The sequence below is a fragment of the Vespa crabro genome, chromosome 19 (assembly GCF_910589235.1).
Source record: "Vespa crabro chromosome 19, iyVesCrab1.2, whole genome shotgun sequence".
NCBI lineage: Eukaryota > Metazoa > Arthropoda > Insecta > Hymenoptera > Vespidae > Vespa > Vespa crabro.
In genome coordinates, this window is record NC_060973.1 from 50,400 (window position 1) to 67,772 (window position 17,373).

At 32.2% G+C, this 17,373-nt stretch overlaps 3 protein-coding genes across 5 annotated transcripts; 1 reads left to right on the forward strand and 2 right to left on the reverse strand.

Annotated features, from left to right (window-relative positions):
• The first annotated feature begins 11 nt into the window (after positions 1-11).
• LOC124430841 (SRSF protein kinase 2) lies at positions 12-8,807 on the forward strand. 2 transcript variants are annotated; one of them, XM_046977972.1, is made up of 7 exons: positions 12-533; positions 1,090-1,303; positions 1,401-1,716; positions 1,864-2,169; positions 2,260-2,442; positions 2,589-2,883; positions 2,987-8,807. In XM_046977972.1, the coding sequence occupies exons 1-7, from the start codon at positions 304-306 to the stop codon at positions 3,273-3,275; spliced, it is 1,833 nt and encodes a 610-aa protein (XP_046833928.1). In that variant the 5' UTR covers positions 12-303; the 3' UTR covers positions 3,276-8,807. The 2 variants fall into 2 exon arrangements, with proteins under 2 accessions (XP_046833928.1, XP_046833927.1); XM_046977971.1 differs by having other exon boundaries at positions 1,864-2,442.
• A 923-nt stretch (positions 8,808-9,730) lies between these two features.
• LOC124430840 (sodium/hydrogen exchanger 8) lies at positions 9,731-14,260 on the reverse strand. The gene is made up of 5 exons (XM_046977970.1): positions 12,713-14,260; positions 12,447-12,616; positions 11,958-12,326; positions 11,552-11,883; positions 9,731-10,599 (listed from the first exon to the last, which is right to left on the reverse strand). The coding sequence occupies exons 1-5, from the start codon at positions 14,052-14,054 to the stop codon at positions 10,569-10,571; spliced, it is 2,244 nt and encodes a 747-aa protein (XP_046833926.1). The 5' UTR covers positions 14,055-14,260; the 3' UTR covers positions 9,731-10,568.
• A 130-nt stretch (positions 14,261-14,390) lies between these two features.
• Positions 14,391-16,604, reverse strand: LOC124430847 (2-(3-amino-3-carboxypropyl)histidine synthase subunit 2). Of its 2 annotated transcripts, XM_046977985.1 has the most exons (5): positions 16,183-16,604; positions 15,616-15,949; positions 15,070-15,551; positions 14,694-14,985; positions 14,391-14,617 (listed from the first exon to the last, which is right to left on the reverse strand). In XM_046977985.1, the coding sequence occupies exons 1-5, from the start codon at positions 16,306-16,308 to the stop codon at positions 14,439-14,441; spliced, it is 1,413 nt and encodes a 470-aa protein (XP_046833941.1). In that variant the 5' UTR covers positions 16,309-16,604; the 3' UTR covers positions 14,391-14,438. The 2 variants fall into 2 exon arrangements, with proteins under 2 accessions (XP_046833941.1, XP_046833940.1); XM_046977984.1 differs by having other exon boundaries at positions 14,391-14,985.
• Between the last annotated feature and the right edge of the window lie 769 nt (positions 16,605-17,373).

Here is a 17,373-nt window from a genome sequence, read left to right on the forward strand (position 1 = left end):
GGTGGCAGTGGTGGTGGCAGTGGTGGTGGCAGTGGCAGCGGGGGCAGCCATACTCAAACAACCGCCGAGCGAGGAGCGCGGCGCGGTGTAGAAATGAAACGATAATACAGCACGTTGAAACGCTCACGGCTTAGGGACGAGGCGCAAGGCGTGAGTGTGACCGATTGGGCGTAAAAGAATTAGAAGACAGAAAAGAATCAGGGCGGAAGTGCGGCAAAGTTCGCAGAGGAAAAGGAAAGAGTGTGTCGACGAAAAGAAGGGGGCTCCGCCGTCGAATCTCGGTGGTGGCACGGAGTGGACGGTATGAGCGCAAAGACGGACGTTAACAGGCGAGTCCTAGCGATTCAGGCCAAAAAGAAGAGGCACAAGCCGAGTAAAAGAAAAGGGAAGGGTAATTCTCAGGGTGATACGGACTCAACTACCGGACAATGCTCAAAAGTACAACCAGCCGCCGCACGGCAAGGACAAGGATCCGACTTTTTTCAAGATCCCTCTTCGGGACAGAGACCATACTCCAGCGATAATGGAAATAGGTAACCGGTTACCATTAATATGCCATCTATTCGAACCTTACCAGAATTATTTTGAGATCTATTCTATATTCCTTCTCAAATTTAAATGAATATCTTTTTGGTTCTATTTATCTTTCCTTCAAGAGGATTCGATTTACGAATAACGACGTAATAATCAGCTCTTTTTTTCTATGAGTTTACAATTAGTAGATAAACAAGCCTTTATTTTCTCACGCAATTATGTGACGATACGGAAGCAAATTCGTCGTTGTAATAAATCGATCTTTGTGATATTATCGCGTCGATACATTACGTAGTTTCGATAACGATTCCAGTTTCTTGTCATTTTGGAAGTTATATAGGTGTTTGGAGGGCAAAATGTGTGTATATATATATATGTGTGTGTGTGTGTGTGTGTGTGTGTGTGTGTGTGTGTGCGCGCGCGTGTGTGTGTGTGTACATGCATACATACACACGCATACACACGCACACACACACGCGTATTTAAATATATCAGCTGTATGCTCAGGAAAAACAAATTTGTAAGAATCTTATTAACAATCGATAAAATTTTTAGATTGGAACCATGTCACAGCTCGAGCAATGAAACGATAGAGGATGACGATGAAGTGTACAGTAGCGAAGATGAAGAGCAGGAAGATAGCAGTGATTATTGCAAAGGAGGTTATCATCCTGTGAAGATAGGGGATTTGTTTTTAAGTCGTTATCATGTGACTCGAAAACTTGGCTGGGGTCATTTCTCTACAGTCTGGCTTTGCTGGGATCTACAGGTATGTGGATATAAATATTAGGATAATTTGTTTTTGCATCTAATATTTTTCGAGTGTATATATAGGAATTAATTAAAAAAAAATATTCTATATACAGGATAAACGATTTGTGGCCCTCAAAGTAGTAAAATCTGCAACACATTTTACTGAGACTGCTTTGGATGAAATAAAGTTATTAAAAGATGTACGTGATATCGATCCTAGCGATCCTAAACGAAATAAGACCGTCCAATTGCTCAATGACTTCAAGATCAGTGGCATTAATGGTCTTCATGTTTGCATGGTATTCGAAGTGCTTGGACATAATCTCCTTAAATTGATCATAAAATCTAGCTATAGAGGAATTCCAAGGAACAATGTTAAGCGCATCATCCGCCAAGTCCTAGAAGGTCTTGATTATCTTCATAATAAATGTAAGAAAATGAAAGTATCTCTAAATTGATGTATACTAATTTCTCGTATCGAGGCAGTAACCTAAGATTTCATTACAAATATAAAAGGCATAGACAAAAAAGTTTTTACCACAGAAACATAATGTCTAAAAAATTTGTTTTTTCCAGGTAAAATTATTCATACAGATATAAAACCTGAAAATGTTCTCATATGTGTAGATGAAACTTATATAAGAAAATTAGCTTGTGAGGCAACCGAATTACATTCTTTGGGTATAAAATTACCAGTTTCTTTAATTTCTACTGCACCGAAAGAATTTCAAGAACCCACGCCAAATTCGAAAATGTCTAAAAATAAAAAGAAGAAATTGAAGAAGAAAGCTAAACGGCAAAACGAATTATTGAAGAAACAAATGGAACAGATAGAGGAAATAGAAGAACAAAATAAACTTGCAAACAGTACAAGAGAAAATGGTGAGTTGGAGACAAATAGTCCGGATCAAGATGTGAATACAGAAAGTATAGAGGATAATACAGAAAGTAAAGGTTCTCCTGATATCTCAGAACCATCTGTACCATCGTTACACATCAATGGAGTGGATGGTTTAGCAGGTGGAGAAAAAATAGAAAATCAATCAACCGATCGGTCGGAGAAAATGGAGAATGTGACTTTATGTGATGTAGACAAAAGTTGTGGTGAAAGTACTCTACCACGAGATGCAGAAGATACGGACGAATGTAGCGAAGGTTAGATTTCATTACTAAAATTATGAAATGATCGTTGTGTTTATTCATTTCGTATTTTTTTTCCTCTTTCTCTCTCTCTCTCTCTCTCTCTCTCTCTCTCTCTCTCTCTCTCTCTCTCCTTGTTTTTTTCTTCTACTTCTATTCAGGACGTAATTTAAATCCACCGGAGAGTAAACAATTAAAACGGGCATCTGTAGCACCACTTGATCCAGCTACGGTAGATTGTGAAGTTGAAGTAAAGATAGCTGATCTTGGAAATGCATGTTGGGTTCATAAAAAATTTACAGATGATATACAAACACGACAATATAGATCTTTAGAGGTTTTGCTAGGATCAGGATATGATACTTCTGCAGATATATGGTCCACAGCATGTATGGCATTTGAATTAGCAACTGGTGATTACCTTTTTGAACCACATAGTGGTAAGGAATATTGTAGGTTAGTATTTACAAAGTACAATTACTATTGAGAATGAATGACATTATGTAGAATAGATAATATTTGGGCGCATACGTTATTATCTTTTAAATTATATTTTCAGAGACGAAGACCATCTAGCTCATATTATAGAGCTACTTGGAGAAATACCTAGACGTATAGCGCTCTCTGGAAAAAACTCGAAAATGTACTTTAACAAAAAGGGTGAACTGAAGCATATTACCGGATTAAAGCCATGGGGGCTTTATGAGGTGCTTACAGAAAAGTATGATTGGTCACCGAGTGAAGCACGCGAATTTGCTGAATTTTTAACTCCGATGTTAGAATTTGATCCGAGTATGCGAGCAACAGCTGCTGAGTGTCTGAAGCACCCATGGTTGCAAATCAAGTGATCCTGCTTTTATTTTATTTTCTTTTATTTTATTTCCTTTTTTTTTCTTTTTTTTAATTCTTTTATCTTTAAATTTCTGAGATCCTCACTCTTTACCACCTTGATGCAATTACAAGTCGAGAGTGTAATAGGAAGCAAAAGTCAGAAACAAATTTTTATACCCAATTATAGTTTCAATTTTCAATATAAAACGAATACATTACTAGGAGCGCACATCCTATATTTATTTCATATTTTGGGCCATAAAAGAATTTTAAGACACAGCCTATATATATATGACACAAACGTAGCACATCATAATGTAAAAATATACGCGAATAATTCGTTCGACGATAATAAATTCTACTGATAAATGTCTCGATATTATTAGGAGTTAGACAACATTTATATATATATATATAAAAAAGAGGAGAGAGAAAAAAAAAAGAAAAAAAAAAAAAAAAGAAGAAGAAAAAAAAAAAAAAAAAGACAAAAGGAAAAAAAGGCGTTAGAAATCAATTCTATGAAATTTCGTTATACAGTGAGGTATGCTTCCTAATGAAATACTCTCGACATCACCCGCCTATACGTGTATTTATAAATTTGTTAAATCATATTTTTCATTTAGCGATGACAACTTAAATTAAAGTTAATAGTATTTTATTACTTTATACATTCGTTACATCCTTCGTACTGGTCACTTTATTTATCTACAAGTATTCCAAGAGTCATGGTACCCACTCATAAGATACTTTATAGATATTTAAGGGCAGGCCCGTTAAAACACGTAAATTTCTATAATTCAATCTGACTAGATTTCTTTTTAATATGATGTCAGTTACAGTAAACTCTTAATGAAAGTTCTTTTTTCCATTAACTATTTTCTGTAAACTCTTAGACGTATAATGTAAATTTCTCACTACCTCGTTGCATTAGATATTTTAAAATACTCATACACAACACATGCCGGAACATGTAGTTAATGCACAGAATATTTCTATGAATTTACAATGTATTCAAATGTACGAATGATTGGTATCAAGTGAGAGTTGGTCACCAGATTCTTGGTATATAAAGCCAAGCTAGGCCGAACACAAATCGATATGAGACAATATGTTTTTGCTGAATATTTAAAGGGGCAGAAATATTTGAGTAAACGAAAGATCGTTAAATTATAAGCCTTTTAATAAGAATATAAGTCGAACGTACAAATATCTAAAGCAATATTAATTTTTGGTTATGCAAACTTTATGAATCTCAATGGTCTCATTCCAAAAGTAATGCGGTTTTTTAAAGTAAGTTTTAAAATAACGAAAAAAGATACTTTCAACTTTAATCTAAGATATATTTATCACTATTATTAACAATTTGTTTTTATCTTAACTTGAAATGTTCAATACCTTCAATTATTTCTCACTATCAAGGGATTTTCAGGATATTTTGACTTTTCTTAATATTCAAAGCTATAATTTCCAGAGCGGAAAGATTCGAATCATTTTTTGACTTTGGACTTACACTCACAATACGTGGATCATAAATCTTGCAGATTTTATTGTAGCAGTTGCTGTAGCAATACTCTCGCAAAAACTTCCAAAAGAAATATGCCTTAAATGCTCTTTCGACGCTTCCATAACGTTTAACTCTTAAATTCACGTATGACAAATTAAATTAGCACACAATTACTTAAAACACTGCAAATTTTAATAAATAATACACATTGTACGAATATACAATAACTAAAATATTGCATCCTCCATTTTGACAAATAAGAAAAAATCGCCTTATTTATGGGACGACCCAATATCTTGTAATTTCAATCATAATGAAATATTTATTATTATATCCTTTTGAAAATGAAGCGAATGCACACAAATTGTCTTATCTCGTGTGTTCTGAAATATCGATTCTAATATATACTTTCCTATGTCTGAAACTCTCTATGTTAAGTCTGAAAACATCATGTGTGCATATGTGGGTGTGTGTGTGTGTGTGTGTGTGTATACACGCACATATATACGCACATAGGTATACACACACCAGTTCTATATAACCATCTTCATACATTGACTGATCATTGAGCTCTTCGCCGATAAATTATTTCCTGTTTTATATTAAAACAAAAGCAAAACAAAAAAACAGTGCATACACTGTGTATATTCACCATCATCGGCTCGTTCATGTTATTCTACTTCGTCTAGCACTTCAAATCTATACTCTATCGTTTTCTTTCTTTCTTTCTTTCTTTCTTTCTTTCTTTCTTTCTTTCTTTTTCTCTTTTCCTTTTGGTAAGACTTAAACTTAGGGTTTCATATCGACATGTGGATACGCTTATGTGTACGTACAAGGATCTTAATAAAATCATGCTTCGTTTTTTTTCTACCTTGGTGTTTCTCACCAGGTAAAGCGATTTTATTTATATAAGTATTTATCGTCACGTATCATAGTCATTTCGTTTTCCGCTAACAAAAAATTTTGTAAAAAAATAATGAAAATCTGTATAATAATTGATCTCATGTGAACAATGTGCATCTGCTCTCACTAACAAGGTATCAATTTTGAAACAAAAGTCCTGGCACGATATTCTTCACACACATAAGAGAAACGTGTTGTACAATTATTTCTGGAAAGGGGGGAAAAAAAGTTAACGATTTCGTCATTGAAATTATGATTATAATTTATTATATACTACTGTACTGCGAGAAACGGGAAATATTGTGACGTATAGAGGTTTACTACAATATTTTCTCTGCGACAAAACAGGAAGAAGAAAAAGGAAACTAACAACACCGAATAAATAAAGTCCCCCCCCACCCCTACTTGTAATGCAGTAATTAGTATGGAACGCGTTTAAGATTATAGATGATCCGTTTAGCTAATGATGCGCCCTACGAATTTATGCTTGTTTCAATTGATTCTATGAGCTATAGAATCAAGCACGCGAGCCGTAGGCATTATCACGGCTTCGCATCATCCAACGACTATCTTGTCGAATTTGTACAGTAAATATTAGAGTAAATAGCGAATATACACGGATACAATTTTGTGAGAGGATTTGATGGCCATTGAAATTCGTTGGTATCATCTCGAGGTAATTCGAGTTACGTCTACTTTTTTATTTTGGTTTTTTTTTTCTTTTTGAATTAATCAGATTCAATGTAGCTATAAACGTGTATTTTACATATATATATATATATATAAAGCTCTTATTGAAGATAAGATGGCTAGATAAGAACGAAAAACGTTAAAAATAGGTGAACATTTTGAAACACAAAAGATTCTTTTCAACTTTTCATTAAGCAGAAAAATATTCGATCGCCTCTATCATATTGACGGACTTCATTGGCCTGACGTATGTTCGTCTTGTAGGCTCATATATTGCAATTAAAATAGAAAAAGAAAAAGAAAGAAAAATAACCGAGAAAAAAACCAAATCGAAAGAGAAACATGAATACCGACTTATGTAGAGATATAAATCCATTATTTACGTAGGCGTACGATGGCTGCTTAAATGCTAGTTAGAAGACAAAATTAATGACTTGTGTAACATCTGATGTAAACATCTGAACTTAACGGACGTTTCAATGGCTAAGGATCTTCTCGTGCGTGTTATAATTAATAATACGTAATAGAATTATTCGTTAACGGCATGTCGACTGTAATGCATACGTGTATTTCTGACTATTCGAAGAAGAAAAGAAAAGAGATAGAGGAAGAGAATGGTTTGTATAGGGACCCAATTTTGAACTACACCAGCGGATCATGTTCCAATCGGTAGGGAAAACACAGTAAAATGTTTGGCAATGGCTCACTCAAATAAATTGTCGAAATGTTGGGACTCGTGGGGAAAAAAGAAAAAAAGAAAGAAAGAAAGAAAGAAGGGAGAAAATGATGAAATGACATTACAAAGGAAGAAATTCGAAAAATAGGTAGAAAATTAATATTATAGTAGTCTGTGATTTTTATATAATTGCAAAATAACAGAGAAGACTAAGAGGAACTATTTGTCGATAAAGAGAGATATCAGTAAGAGTGAACACAATCGAGATTAATCATTTTAGTGAAGATAAAATAAGAAATGAAAATCAATGCAAGACACTCGGACGGGGAAAAAGAACACCAAGTCGCAAATGTACTCGACCGATGTCTATTGTAAATACATATACGCGGAAATAATTAGAAGACAATTTTCTTTTGCACCGCGTTCTAATTGTGACTGACTTTTTTCATCGGTAAAGATTAATTATTCGTGAGTAACGGGACAGTTGTCAGAGATAACAAAAATTTGATAAGAGAAGCGCGCGTATCTTACTGATTGGTACATAGTCAGTCTGGATCGTGGAATCACGAAAGATTCCGTTAAAAATTATGCATGTTTAGCAAATTAAAGCGCAGAAGTATATTACGAGCCACGCGGAAGATCTGAAAAGAAACGATGACTATAAAATTTTTGAGAATAAAGAAAGAATAAAGAAGGAAGAAAACCAAACGATGAATGAAACAAAAAAGAAAAAAAAAAAAAAGAAAATACATTATGTAGGACATCTTCATATACGTGATCATTTTTAGAATCGCGTTTATCGATCGAAAAGTGAGATCGAACGAAAGAATTAACTTTGAACGATAACAACAGGAAAAAAAAAGAAAGAAGAAGAAGAAAATACATTCAGAAATAGCGTTATAAAAGTTGACTGGAGTGTTTTTAGAGAACAACAAGCTTCCGAGCTTTTAGACAATATCCTAAATATTAGCACTAATGAGTGCCCCTTCCCGGCCAACCCCTCCTTCCGATATCGTTACGAGAAAGTAAAAGAGAAGTGATTAGAAAGTTTTAATCTACCAATCGTAGGGAAAAGGAGCGAGTGAGAGTTAATTTAATTATACACACACACACACACACACGTGTGTTTTTTTGTTCTTTTTTCCTTTATCAATCTTTCTTTTCCTTCCCCTCAAATTACAATTCGTTTCTTGATTATCGAGTTAATATTGTTAGATCAATGCGATTTATAAGAGTCATGTTATTTCGTTTCAATTCTTTCATCATCGAATTTATCCCTTTCGTGTCACGAAATCATTTTTCGTTTTTGCACGGTGTCCGTTTCTACGTTTATTTGTCAATCCCTCCATGTGTTTCGCAAGAAAAATGAATTAATAATAATAATAATAATAATAATAATAATAATAATAATAATAATAAAAATAAAAATAAAAATAAAAATAAAAATAAAAATAAAAATAAATAAAAATAAAAATAAAAAAAAGGAAAGATAAATTCGTGAAAATGCACGTTGAATCGGCACGATGCCTCGTATGCTCCATTACTTCGAGATCGATAGATTTCTCGCAAATATAGGAGGCATTCGTAAATTAATATGATTAACCGAAAAAAGAAACGAACGAGCCGAAAGAAATAAATGGATTTGATGTTTAGATGCTGCCTCCATTATATGCCCTGCCACAGGAAAAAGTAAGATAATAAACATAGACCCATGTACCCACCTCTAAGAGAATGATATATATATAAGAAATAAATTCGCAAGAAAATAAAAATAAATAAGGGAATTTTTTCTTTCAAATTTCATCCAATGCCCCATCAAGTGACCGAAGGAGAGACAAAAAAAGAATAAGAAATAAAAAGGAAGAAATTCAATACGCGGTAGCGACTTTTATTTATTTTATATAAACGAATTTTGTTCTTTGTTTTACAAAATACTCGATGAATAAAATTATTTTTAATCATTAATAACGTAGGATGTATTTTACATATATTTTTAATTATAGATATCAATTTGCTCGTACGTTTTGCGTGAAACAAAGAAAGTTATAATTTTTATTTTTGTATCTATGTACTAAATTTTTTATAATCGACGAGATGTTTTAAATATAAAGATTTATAAATTCCTTTAAGAAGACTGATAACGATATTAAAATATAAATATGCAAAGTGTGTACAAAATGAATTGAATATGAAAACGAACGACATAGCTTTATTATTGCACGACATAGATAGTCATTAAAAATAATTACCCTATTATTACCCGTTTGCGATTAAATCACGGTTTAACGAATTGTAAGATGACTTTATTATTTTATATTGATCCTAATGTTGTATTTTTGCTGTCGCATCCACAAAATTTACTCAATGGAATTGGTTTTTCTTCTTTCTTTTAATTATTCATTTTATAAATTTCCAAAAAAATAGAATAGGTATATGTTACCGATCTTAATAGGATGTATGTAATATTTTCAATTGTTTTTTATTTACTTATTAAATATCATTTTCGACAAGACGAAGTATATAATGTTTAAAATAAATTATGAACATTAATGTAACACTCGTACTTATAATAAATAAAATTGTATATTCGAGCAATGTATGTAGAGATTATCCTACATACTTGTTGAACGTTCTAAAGCCTCTTCTGTATTATTAAGGGGATAGATTGTTTCGTCACATGTGATATTAATAAACGTCAATAAAAGTAAAATACTTGACCAATATATATTTGAGCACTATGCCAGCACGTGCTGTACTACGTCATTACAATTGGAAATAACATAAGTAGAAGACTAAATATAAATAATTCTACTGTACGTACATACTAATTATGGAATACTAAAAGGATTTTTACGGATAACCCTTAACGATAATTTTCAAACCTATCCATCTAAAAAAATTTCCATGTTTTAAAAAAATATACATTTATAGGCGCAGTTTCGGCTTTACATTCCTATTACGATACTGCATGCTCTCTATTATTTATAAAATACAATGACTTGTGATATACGAATATCTATAAATTATAAAATTCATTGGAAAATTGTTACTTAATACTAAATTTATTTGTAAAACTGTACAAAAATAGTTGTGCATAATATATAAGGCAGAATAGATAAGAATATCAGTTTGCGTTATCTATGTGCATGTCATTTACGAAGTTTTGCAAAGTTAAAACGTAGTAAGTGGAAAAAATAAGGAAACTGAAATTTCTATTTACGTTTCACTCAATACTTGAACACCCTCCATAATAGTTTATAATAACGTTATATAAGCATGAATTATAAAATGAATTATAATATAATATGCACATTTAAGTTTCATTTATATATAAATAAATTATAAATAGTATATTAGATATGACTAAAAAAGAAAAAAGAACAATCGTATATTAGGAGATTATGTAGAAGATTATCCACAGAGTCATTATTAAATTAATCGTTAAGTAGGATATGCCAGATTTTACATTTTAAAGATCACTCATTGTACAATCTCATATCGCCGAATGATATATTTCTGTGAACTATTATATAAACTTTAATTTGAATCAGACCATTCTTCGTTATCTCTGCAAATTAATTACGATTTGGTTAATAATTTTCGAAAGTTAATTAACGATAAAACACAACCCATCACCACCAAGAAGCGCTATTTACTGCAAAACAAACACATCAAAGGATGCGGAAGAATTTGCTGCAACTTTATACCAACACTTACCCAAGATTTACTGAGAGCAGCGTAAGAACAATATGCACGTACATAGGATAAAACTGTTGGATTTTTCATATATAAAAATATTATACTCATTAAAACAACTCTAAACTTTCACGAAGATATTTAATCTACTGAATTAAAAGCAGGCTGCTAAGTTTTCATTATCTAATTTATGTAATATAATGATATATTGGATCTATTCGATTTAAAGATATAAAAGAAAGGCAATATAGGATAGAGTAGAACAAACAATTGAATTTAACTCCTCATCAGTTTACAATTTAATGAGTACAACTGGTTTATATATTATTTCGGTCCAACTTTTTCTCCACGGATTATATATATACATATATATATATATATGTGTGTGTGTGTGTGTGTGTGTGTCTTTACATATATATGTATAGATTATGTAAAACATAGAAATGATAACAACAAGAGAAAGAGATTACTATATTACTTGCACTGTACACAACTTTTTTCTATAAACCAAGAAGATGAATAAAGAGAATTGAAAAATAAATAAAGAAGATTCAATCATAAAATTCACTTATAAAATACTCTCTTGTTATTCTTACTCGTCGCATATTTGAGCTTAGCGCCGTTTAATATATATGTATGTATGTATGTATATATATATATATATATATATATATATATATATATATATATATAGCACACACATATCCGTACTAACCCGGATATATAGATATATATATACGCGGATAGTTTATTTCAGCAAGAAGCACACATTGTAGCACGCATCAGACACACGCAAAGAAATATATTAAATACTTAATATCGACCCATGACTAGAACGTCCTTTTTTATCCTTTACCCATCTTTCATTTCGAGATTCCTCAGAAACATTAATATTTAATTGTGCCGTTGACGCAGTCGTCGCATCATCGTCTGATTCTAGTGGACTAATTCTGATCGCTTGATACCACTGGTTCGTCAAGTCTGTCATTTGTGATTTACAATCCTTCAGTTCTTGTTGTGTAAACCTTCGAGTAAAAAATGGAATGAAAAATTTCAGATCCCATCTTGCGAAACCATGAATCCGCGATTGGAGAAAAGATACTTCCATTTCTTCCTCTGTCAGTTCTGACAAGTGTTCAGAATCAATCGTTTGACCCTGTCAGATATAAAACATAAAAGATATTGAGCAAATGAAATATTTGAAATGTATATAACATTTTATTATCATACCCATTCTCTCGTTTTACTTAATGAAACTTCTTTATCCTTCTTCTTCCTTCTACTGTTCTTTTGTTTCTTTTCTGCTCGTAAAAATTTAAGCAATGGCATTGTAGAGCCACCAAATATCAACGTAGTAATTAAGACAATAATCAATGTAGTTGTAATAATGACATGACGAGTTTCATCGCTAAAATCCAAGTGAAGCGATAGCGCATACGATATAGCACCTCGAAGACCGCTGAACCACATAATGAACATCATTTTTTTGGTTATTTGATGCTCTCGAAAACGATTAACGAGAAGAGCCAATGGAAAAATATTTGCTGCCCTACCAATAAGGCACAATATAATGGACCATATGATTAGAGCAGGCTCCACCTGTAAGAAATGAAAGAATACGTTAATCGAAATAATAGTAATGTAAAAGTTAATATGTTTTAATGAATTATTTTCAATAGAACTACTTGAATATTATATAATAGCGTATTATATACTTACTCTATGCCTAAAACTAAAAAGAGCTAATCCTAAGTAAGCAAAGACACATGTCTCAGCTATAAAAGCTAAAGTTCTCATGGTCTGTTGCATTGTGATCTGAGTAACGGTTGATAGATTAAAATGAGTATAGTGGGACATAACTATTCCATTAAATAATATTGCCATAATGCCTGAAATAATTGTTATATTGATAATCATAGGAAGAAAATTGTAATGTAATATTGTTATAGATAAATCTTGAATTAACGAAAATATGGAGTATTCACCAGACAATTGTATGCCTTCTGCCAAGACATAAGGGGCATATGTGAAGACCAACATCATTCCAAATTCAAGAGATGGATTTTTCCTGAGATCAACATGCTTCAATAGTAAAGCACTAATAAGTGCGAAAACAACTCCAATGCCAGCAGAGGCAAAAAACATAAGACAAAATCTATTTATGCCAAGAATAATGGCTTCGCTAGTGGTAGTAGCATTATTGGATTCTAATACCGAAGTTGTTAAAACAATAGATATCGCGTCATTTAAAATGGACTCTCCGAAAACTAACATATTTAATATTGGATCGACCTCTAGTGCATGAAAAATTGCAACTGTGGCAACTGGATCTACGGCAGATATTAATGATCCAAATGCAAAACTTTCGACGAAGCTAAGCCTATACGCGACCTGTGCTAAACCCAATAAATATATTCCTGCCCCAATGACAAATGCAGAAATGGCCGTACCAACGATCGCAAATACCAGAATGCTGCCTATGTTTTGAAAGAAATTTCCCTTGTGCAAGTTATATCCGGATTCAAATATTATCGGGGGTAGGAGTACGAGGAAAAAAGCAGTTGGAGAAAAAGCTTCCTCCTTTCTCCAATTTGCTATATTTTGATGGGACATAAGATTTATTATCATGCCAATGGCACCACCTAAGAATACAATAACCACAGACTCTGGTAGATATTGAAAGTTCGTTTGAAGCATGAGATGTATTAATAGAATTCCTAATGCTAAAACGCAAAGAACGAAAAATATGGACATTGAACTATTATGTTCTTCCTCTGCAGAATCCTTGTCAGGAAGCACTGGTTCTGCAGGCGCAACTGTTGTTGTACTTGTATTTGTTGCATTAATAATATCTGGGCTTTGAGAGGATGAATAATCGGTAATCACGGTTCCATTTTTCTCATTAATCAAGTTATTTCCCGTTATTTCTGCGTTAATCTTTTCGGTCGTTACATTTTTAACAATATTATCACTTTGTTCCGCGCTTCCTCCAGAAGATATACCTTGAGATTTTGAAGTTGTCACAGTGATATTAATGGGAGATAATTTAACGAATTCATTATCAGAATTCTTTCGCCAGTTTTTTCTCTTACTTTCATCGTCAATAATCAAATTTGAGTTTGTAATTGCAGACACCTGGCTTCTATTTGTAATAACATTCAAATCGTTGAGCGCCGGCAAAGAGACATTTGGCAATTTTTCATCTTCTAGGTTAACAATTTCCTTCTGAAAAGATACTTCGCCAAAGGATATTACGCCAAATTGCAATATAACGAATATAACGCACCATTTACTCTGCACTTTGTATCGTGTTAATAACGGATTCATTTTTGCACTCGTTCCTTTACATAATTATTTGATATGAATTAATTATTAAATCGCGTTATCTTCGAACGGCATTAACGTAGAAAGCGTACGGAATTGCGTGCGTGACTTCTAACAACTTTCTTCTACAACATCCGAATGTACAAGATGATAATACAAACTAAACGGTCATATTTTAAGCCGCATGACAACGCAGGAATCCAATGAAATGTTAGACGCCATGACAGTATTTAGGCGGCAACCATTTAAACTCGTTTTTATCTTTGGTTACTTCATACTATCTACGTTACTTCATCGATGGTACAATCAATTTCTACTTCATAAATAATTAATTCCTCATTGATGTTAGAATCGATATTTATTATCGTACAAAATTACAAGAATTTTTCATGTCCGCATATCCTTTTCTCTTTCTGTAGAAAATAATTCATTGTTATAATGACTCGCTAAACCGCTACGTCCAATGCGCGCAGAACACGGTGAATCTTTTCCTAATCTTTGCTCGACTCCTTTCCAAGATCGTTCTTGAAGAAATTGTGCTCCTGCATTGCCAATAGCAACTACACCTATTTTGATAGAATAATACATTGGTATGATATCGGATTAGCTGATTTTTAATATAATAAGTAGCAAAAGTATTGCCTGGTGTTTTTAGAACCAAAGCATCCATTTTATCTATGCAAAGAATATCTTTATCGGGATTTCTAATATCTCCGGATATCAGCGAGACGTCCGTTTCCATGGACGTTTCAAAATTACAATAATTTAAACCATCAGGCAGTATTTGCCTAAAATCCATACAATATTGCGTGGAGAATTTCCTCGAAGTATTAAAAGCTAAATCAACTTCAAAAGGCATTAATATGGGCCGTAAGAAATCTCGAGAATCAAATACCTCATTTTCTGAACATGCTATTACGATAAAGGCGTCGACCTATTATAAAACAATGAATATGAATTTTCATTATCTAAAAGCTATATTAACTAATGCATAAATAAATAAAAGTTTTACGCATACCTCGGGGAAATTAGCCAATTTCGTTGGATTTATTTTACCAACACACAAAGTATACGTCTTCTTATTCTTTTCCTTGAGAATATATTTAACCATCGATATACATTTGAGATAATCTTGAATTCCTAACGTAGCTACTACTATACCTACAACTTTAGCGTCTTTAAGCTTTTCAACGAGAAACCGTCTTCTTTTCAACCAAGGCGAATGTAAAACATTAAATTCAATGACTTTGCTATTTTCAAAATAATACCATTTTTTTGCAGGAACGCTCATTGCCAATGTAGAAAATGTCTTTCCATTTTCTCCCAAAAATACCGCCTCGTAATCATTTATTGTAGTATCATTCAATAAAATGTACCTTCTACCTAGGATAACCATTGTTGAAGTATCTTTGGAATCCGTAAATTCCACGTTTGATTTACAATTTAATGTCGATAAAATTAAATTCTTGAATATGGCCTTTAAATTATTATATATACGTTCTGCAAATAATAAATATAATTGAATTCCCCAAATATATGTATACTTTTTTTAATCATAACTTACCGATCAGATGTGCATATGCCACGTCATAAAAAAGTATACATTTTTTTGTTGTATCTTGTAATGCTTCTTTAAACTGATCTTGAAAGCATGTTACATCAATTTCCTTTTTTGGTAAAACATGAAAGGCTAATATTTGATTTACAGGATTAAGACAAGCGTGTCCAAAGTGTATTATACCATCGGCATTGGCATGTTGGGCCGTAATTATATCGACACAACAACTGCCGCATGTAGTGTCTCCCAAAATATATACTTTTCTATTTATATATTTTTCCATATGTAACGCAATCTTCACTGAATCTGGCAAAAGGTCATCTGGGAATTGTAAACATACCTGTCAACATACGTCGTTTGTATTACTTTTCCTGTTTACATTGGAAATTAACAGCTGATCGACGATTAGAATGACATGACATAAAGAATACATATGAAGAGTACATATAAAGAATATATATATATATATATATATATATATATATATATATATATATATATACACGTTTTATGCCAGTGAGTCCACTTGCACCGTTTTATTCCTTACCAGAGATTAAATGTAAAAAAGCAAACCTTTTCTAAGTTATGAGCTTCAATCCACTTGACACATTTATCCATTTCATAAGGATCCTCAGTCCTTTTATCTGTCAATTGACCATGCACACTCGTTACCTCGCTCATCGTCATATTTTCATTCATGATGAGATTTATTTATACAATATTTATTATACATAAAATAATAAAATAGTGAAAATAAGAAATTTGTATCTACAAATTTTTCCTTCGTCGCAACTTTAAGAGAGTTCACTTGTCACGCATTGTACGAAATCTAGAAAGGTAAATCTAGAAACGTTAATATGCATTTTCATAGAGATTTTTCAATGCATGAATCGAAGAAGTGATAAAATGGTATCAAGGAGATTTTGGTAAAATAAAATTGCAACAGCGATTGCAGTGGTTATTACTATCAACTATTTCTTCATTATCACCTAACTTTAAGCCAAAACATATATAAATATATATATATATATATATATATATATATATATATATATATATATATATATAGAAACATTTGTATACAAACAAGACTTAGATGGCGCTAACGTTTGAATTCGTTGCAGAGATTCACATTCGACACAAAAAGAAAAGAAAAGAAAAGAAAAGCTTAATGTTTTTCAACCACGAACGATTTTATTTTTATTCATAAATGTGTTTATATTATTTCCACAAAACTGTCTAATACGGGAGAGTGAGTATGAGAGATAATAAGTTTCTTATCTTTAAATTTTACTAGCCCATGCAAATAATTGAAATGACTTTGAATTATATGTGATATATTGTGTGAATATAACCTCTTACTTCAATTAAATGTAAAAAATTGACTTTATTTTCCAGAAAGGAACAAAATCGAGCCAGCATGCCAGAACCTGTAAGCCATCAGGTAAATGCGGCTCGTAAAACGTTCCAAACATTATTTCAAATTTCTAAACTACTCAATACAAACTTAGATCCAGCAACATTAAGTATCTGCGTAAGGCTGTGCGAAAATGGGGTAAACCCTTATGCTCTTGCCACGGTAGTAAAAGAGTTGCAAAGAGAAGCAAAAGCTATGAACAACGCGCAAACGACTGATCCTACAGTCAGTAAATCTAGTTTAAGTAAATGATTAATCTCATTCTGTTGTTATGAATCTTGTTGTAATTGATACAGAAAAATGCTCTCTATGAATAGATTTTCTATTACTCGTTATACTATATAATG

What these genes read in the sequence shown, in the direction of transcription:
- LOC124430841 (XM_046977971.1), top strand. Translation starts at nt 304, where the DNA reads ATGAGCGCAAAGACGGACGTTAACAGGCGAGTCCTAGCGATTCAGGCC. An exon ending in TCCAGCGATAATGGAAATAG is followed by an intron (nt 534 to 1,089) that starts GTAACCGGTTAC and finishes TAAAATTTTTAG; the next exon opens with ATTGGAACCATGTCACAGCT. An exon ending in AGTGGTAAGGAATATTGTAG is followed by an intron (nt 2,884 to 2,986) that starts GTTAGTATTTAC and finishes TTATATTTTCAG; the next exon opens with AGACGAAGACCATCTAGCTC.
- LOC124430840 (XM_046977970.1), bottom strand. Translation starts at nt 14,054, where the DNA reads ATGAATCCGTTATTAACACGATACAAAGTGCAGAGTAAATGGTGCGTT. An exon ending in AGAAGGCATACAATTGTCTG is followed by an intron (nt 12,617 to 12,712) that starts GTGAATACTCCA and finishes CAATTATTTCAG; the next exon opens with GCATTATGGCAATATTATTT. An exon ending in TAAGTAAAACGAGAGAATGG is followed by an intron (nt 11,884 to 11,957) that starts GTATGATAATAA and finishes TATATCTGACAG; the next exon opens with GGTCAAACGATTGATTCTGA.
- LOC124430847 (XM_046977984.1), bottom strand. Translation starts at nt 16,308, where the DNA reads ATGAATGAAAATATGACGATGAGCGAGGTAACGAGTGTGCATGGTCAA. An exon ending in AAGCTCATAACTTAGAAAAG is followed by an intron (nt 15,950 to 16,182) that starts GTTTGCTTTTTT and finishes GTATGTTGACAG; the next exon opens with GTATGTTTACAATTCCCAGA. An exon ending in GGCATATGCACATCTGATCG is followed by an intron (nt 15,552 to 15,615) that starts GTAAGTTATGAT and finishes TATTATTTGCAG; the next exon opens with AACGTATATATAATAATTTA.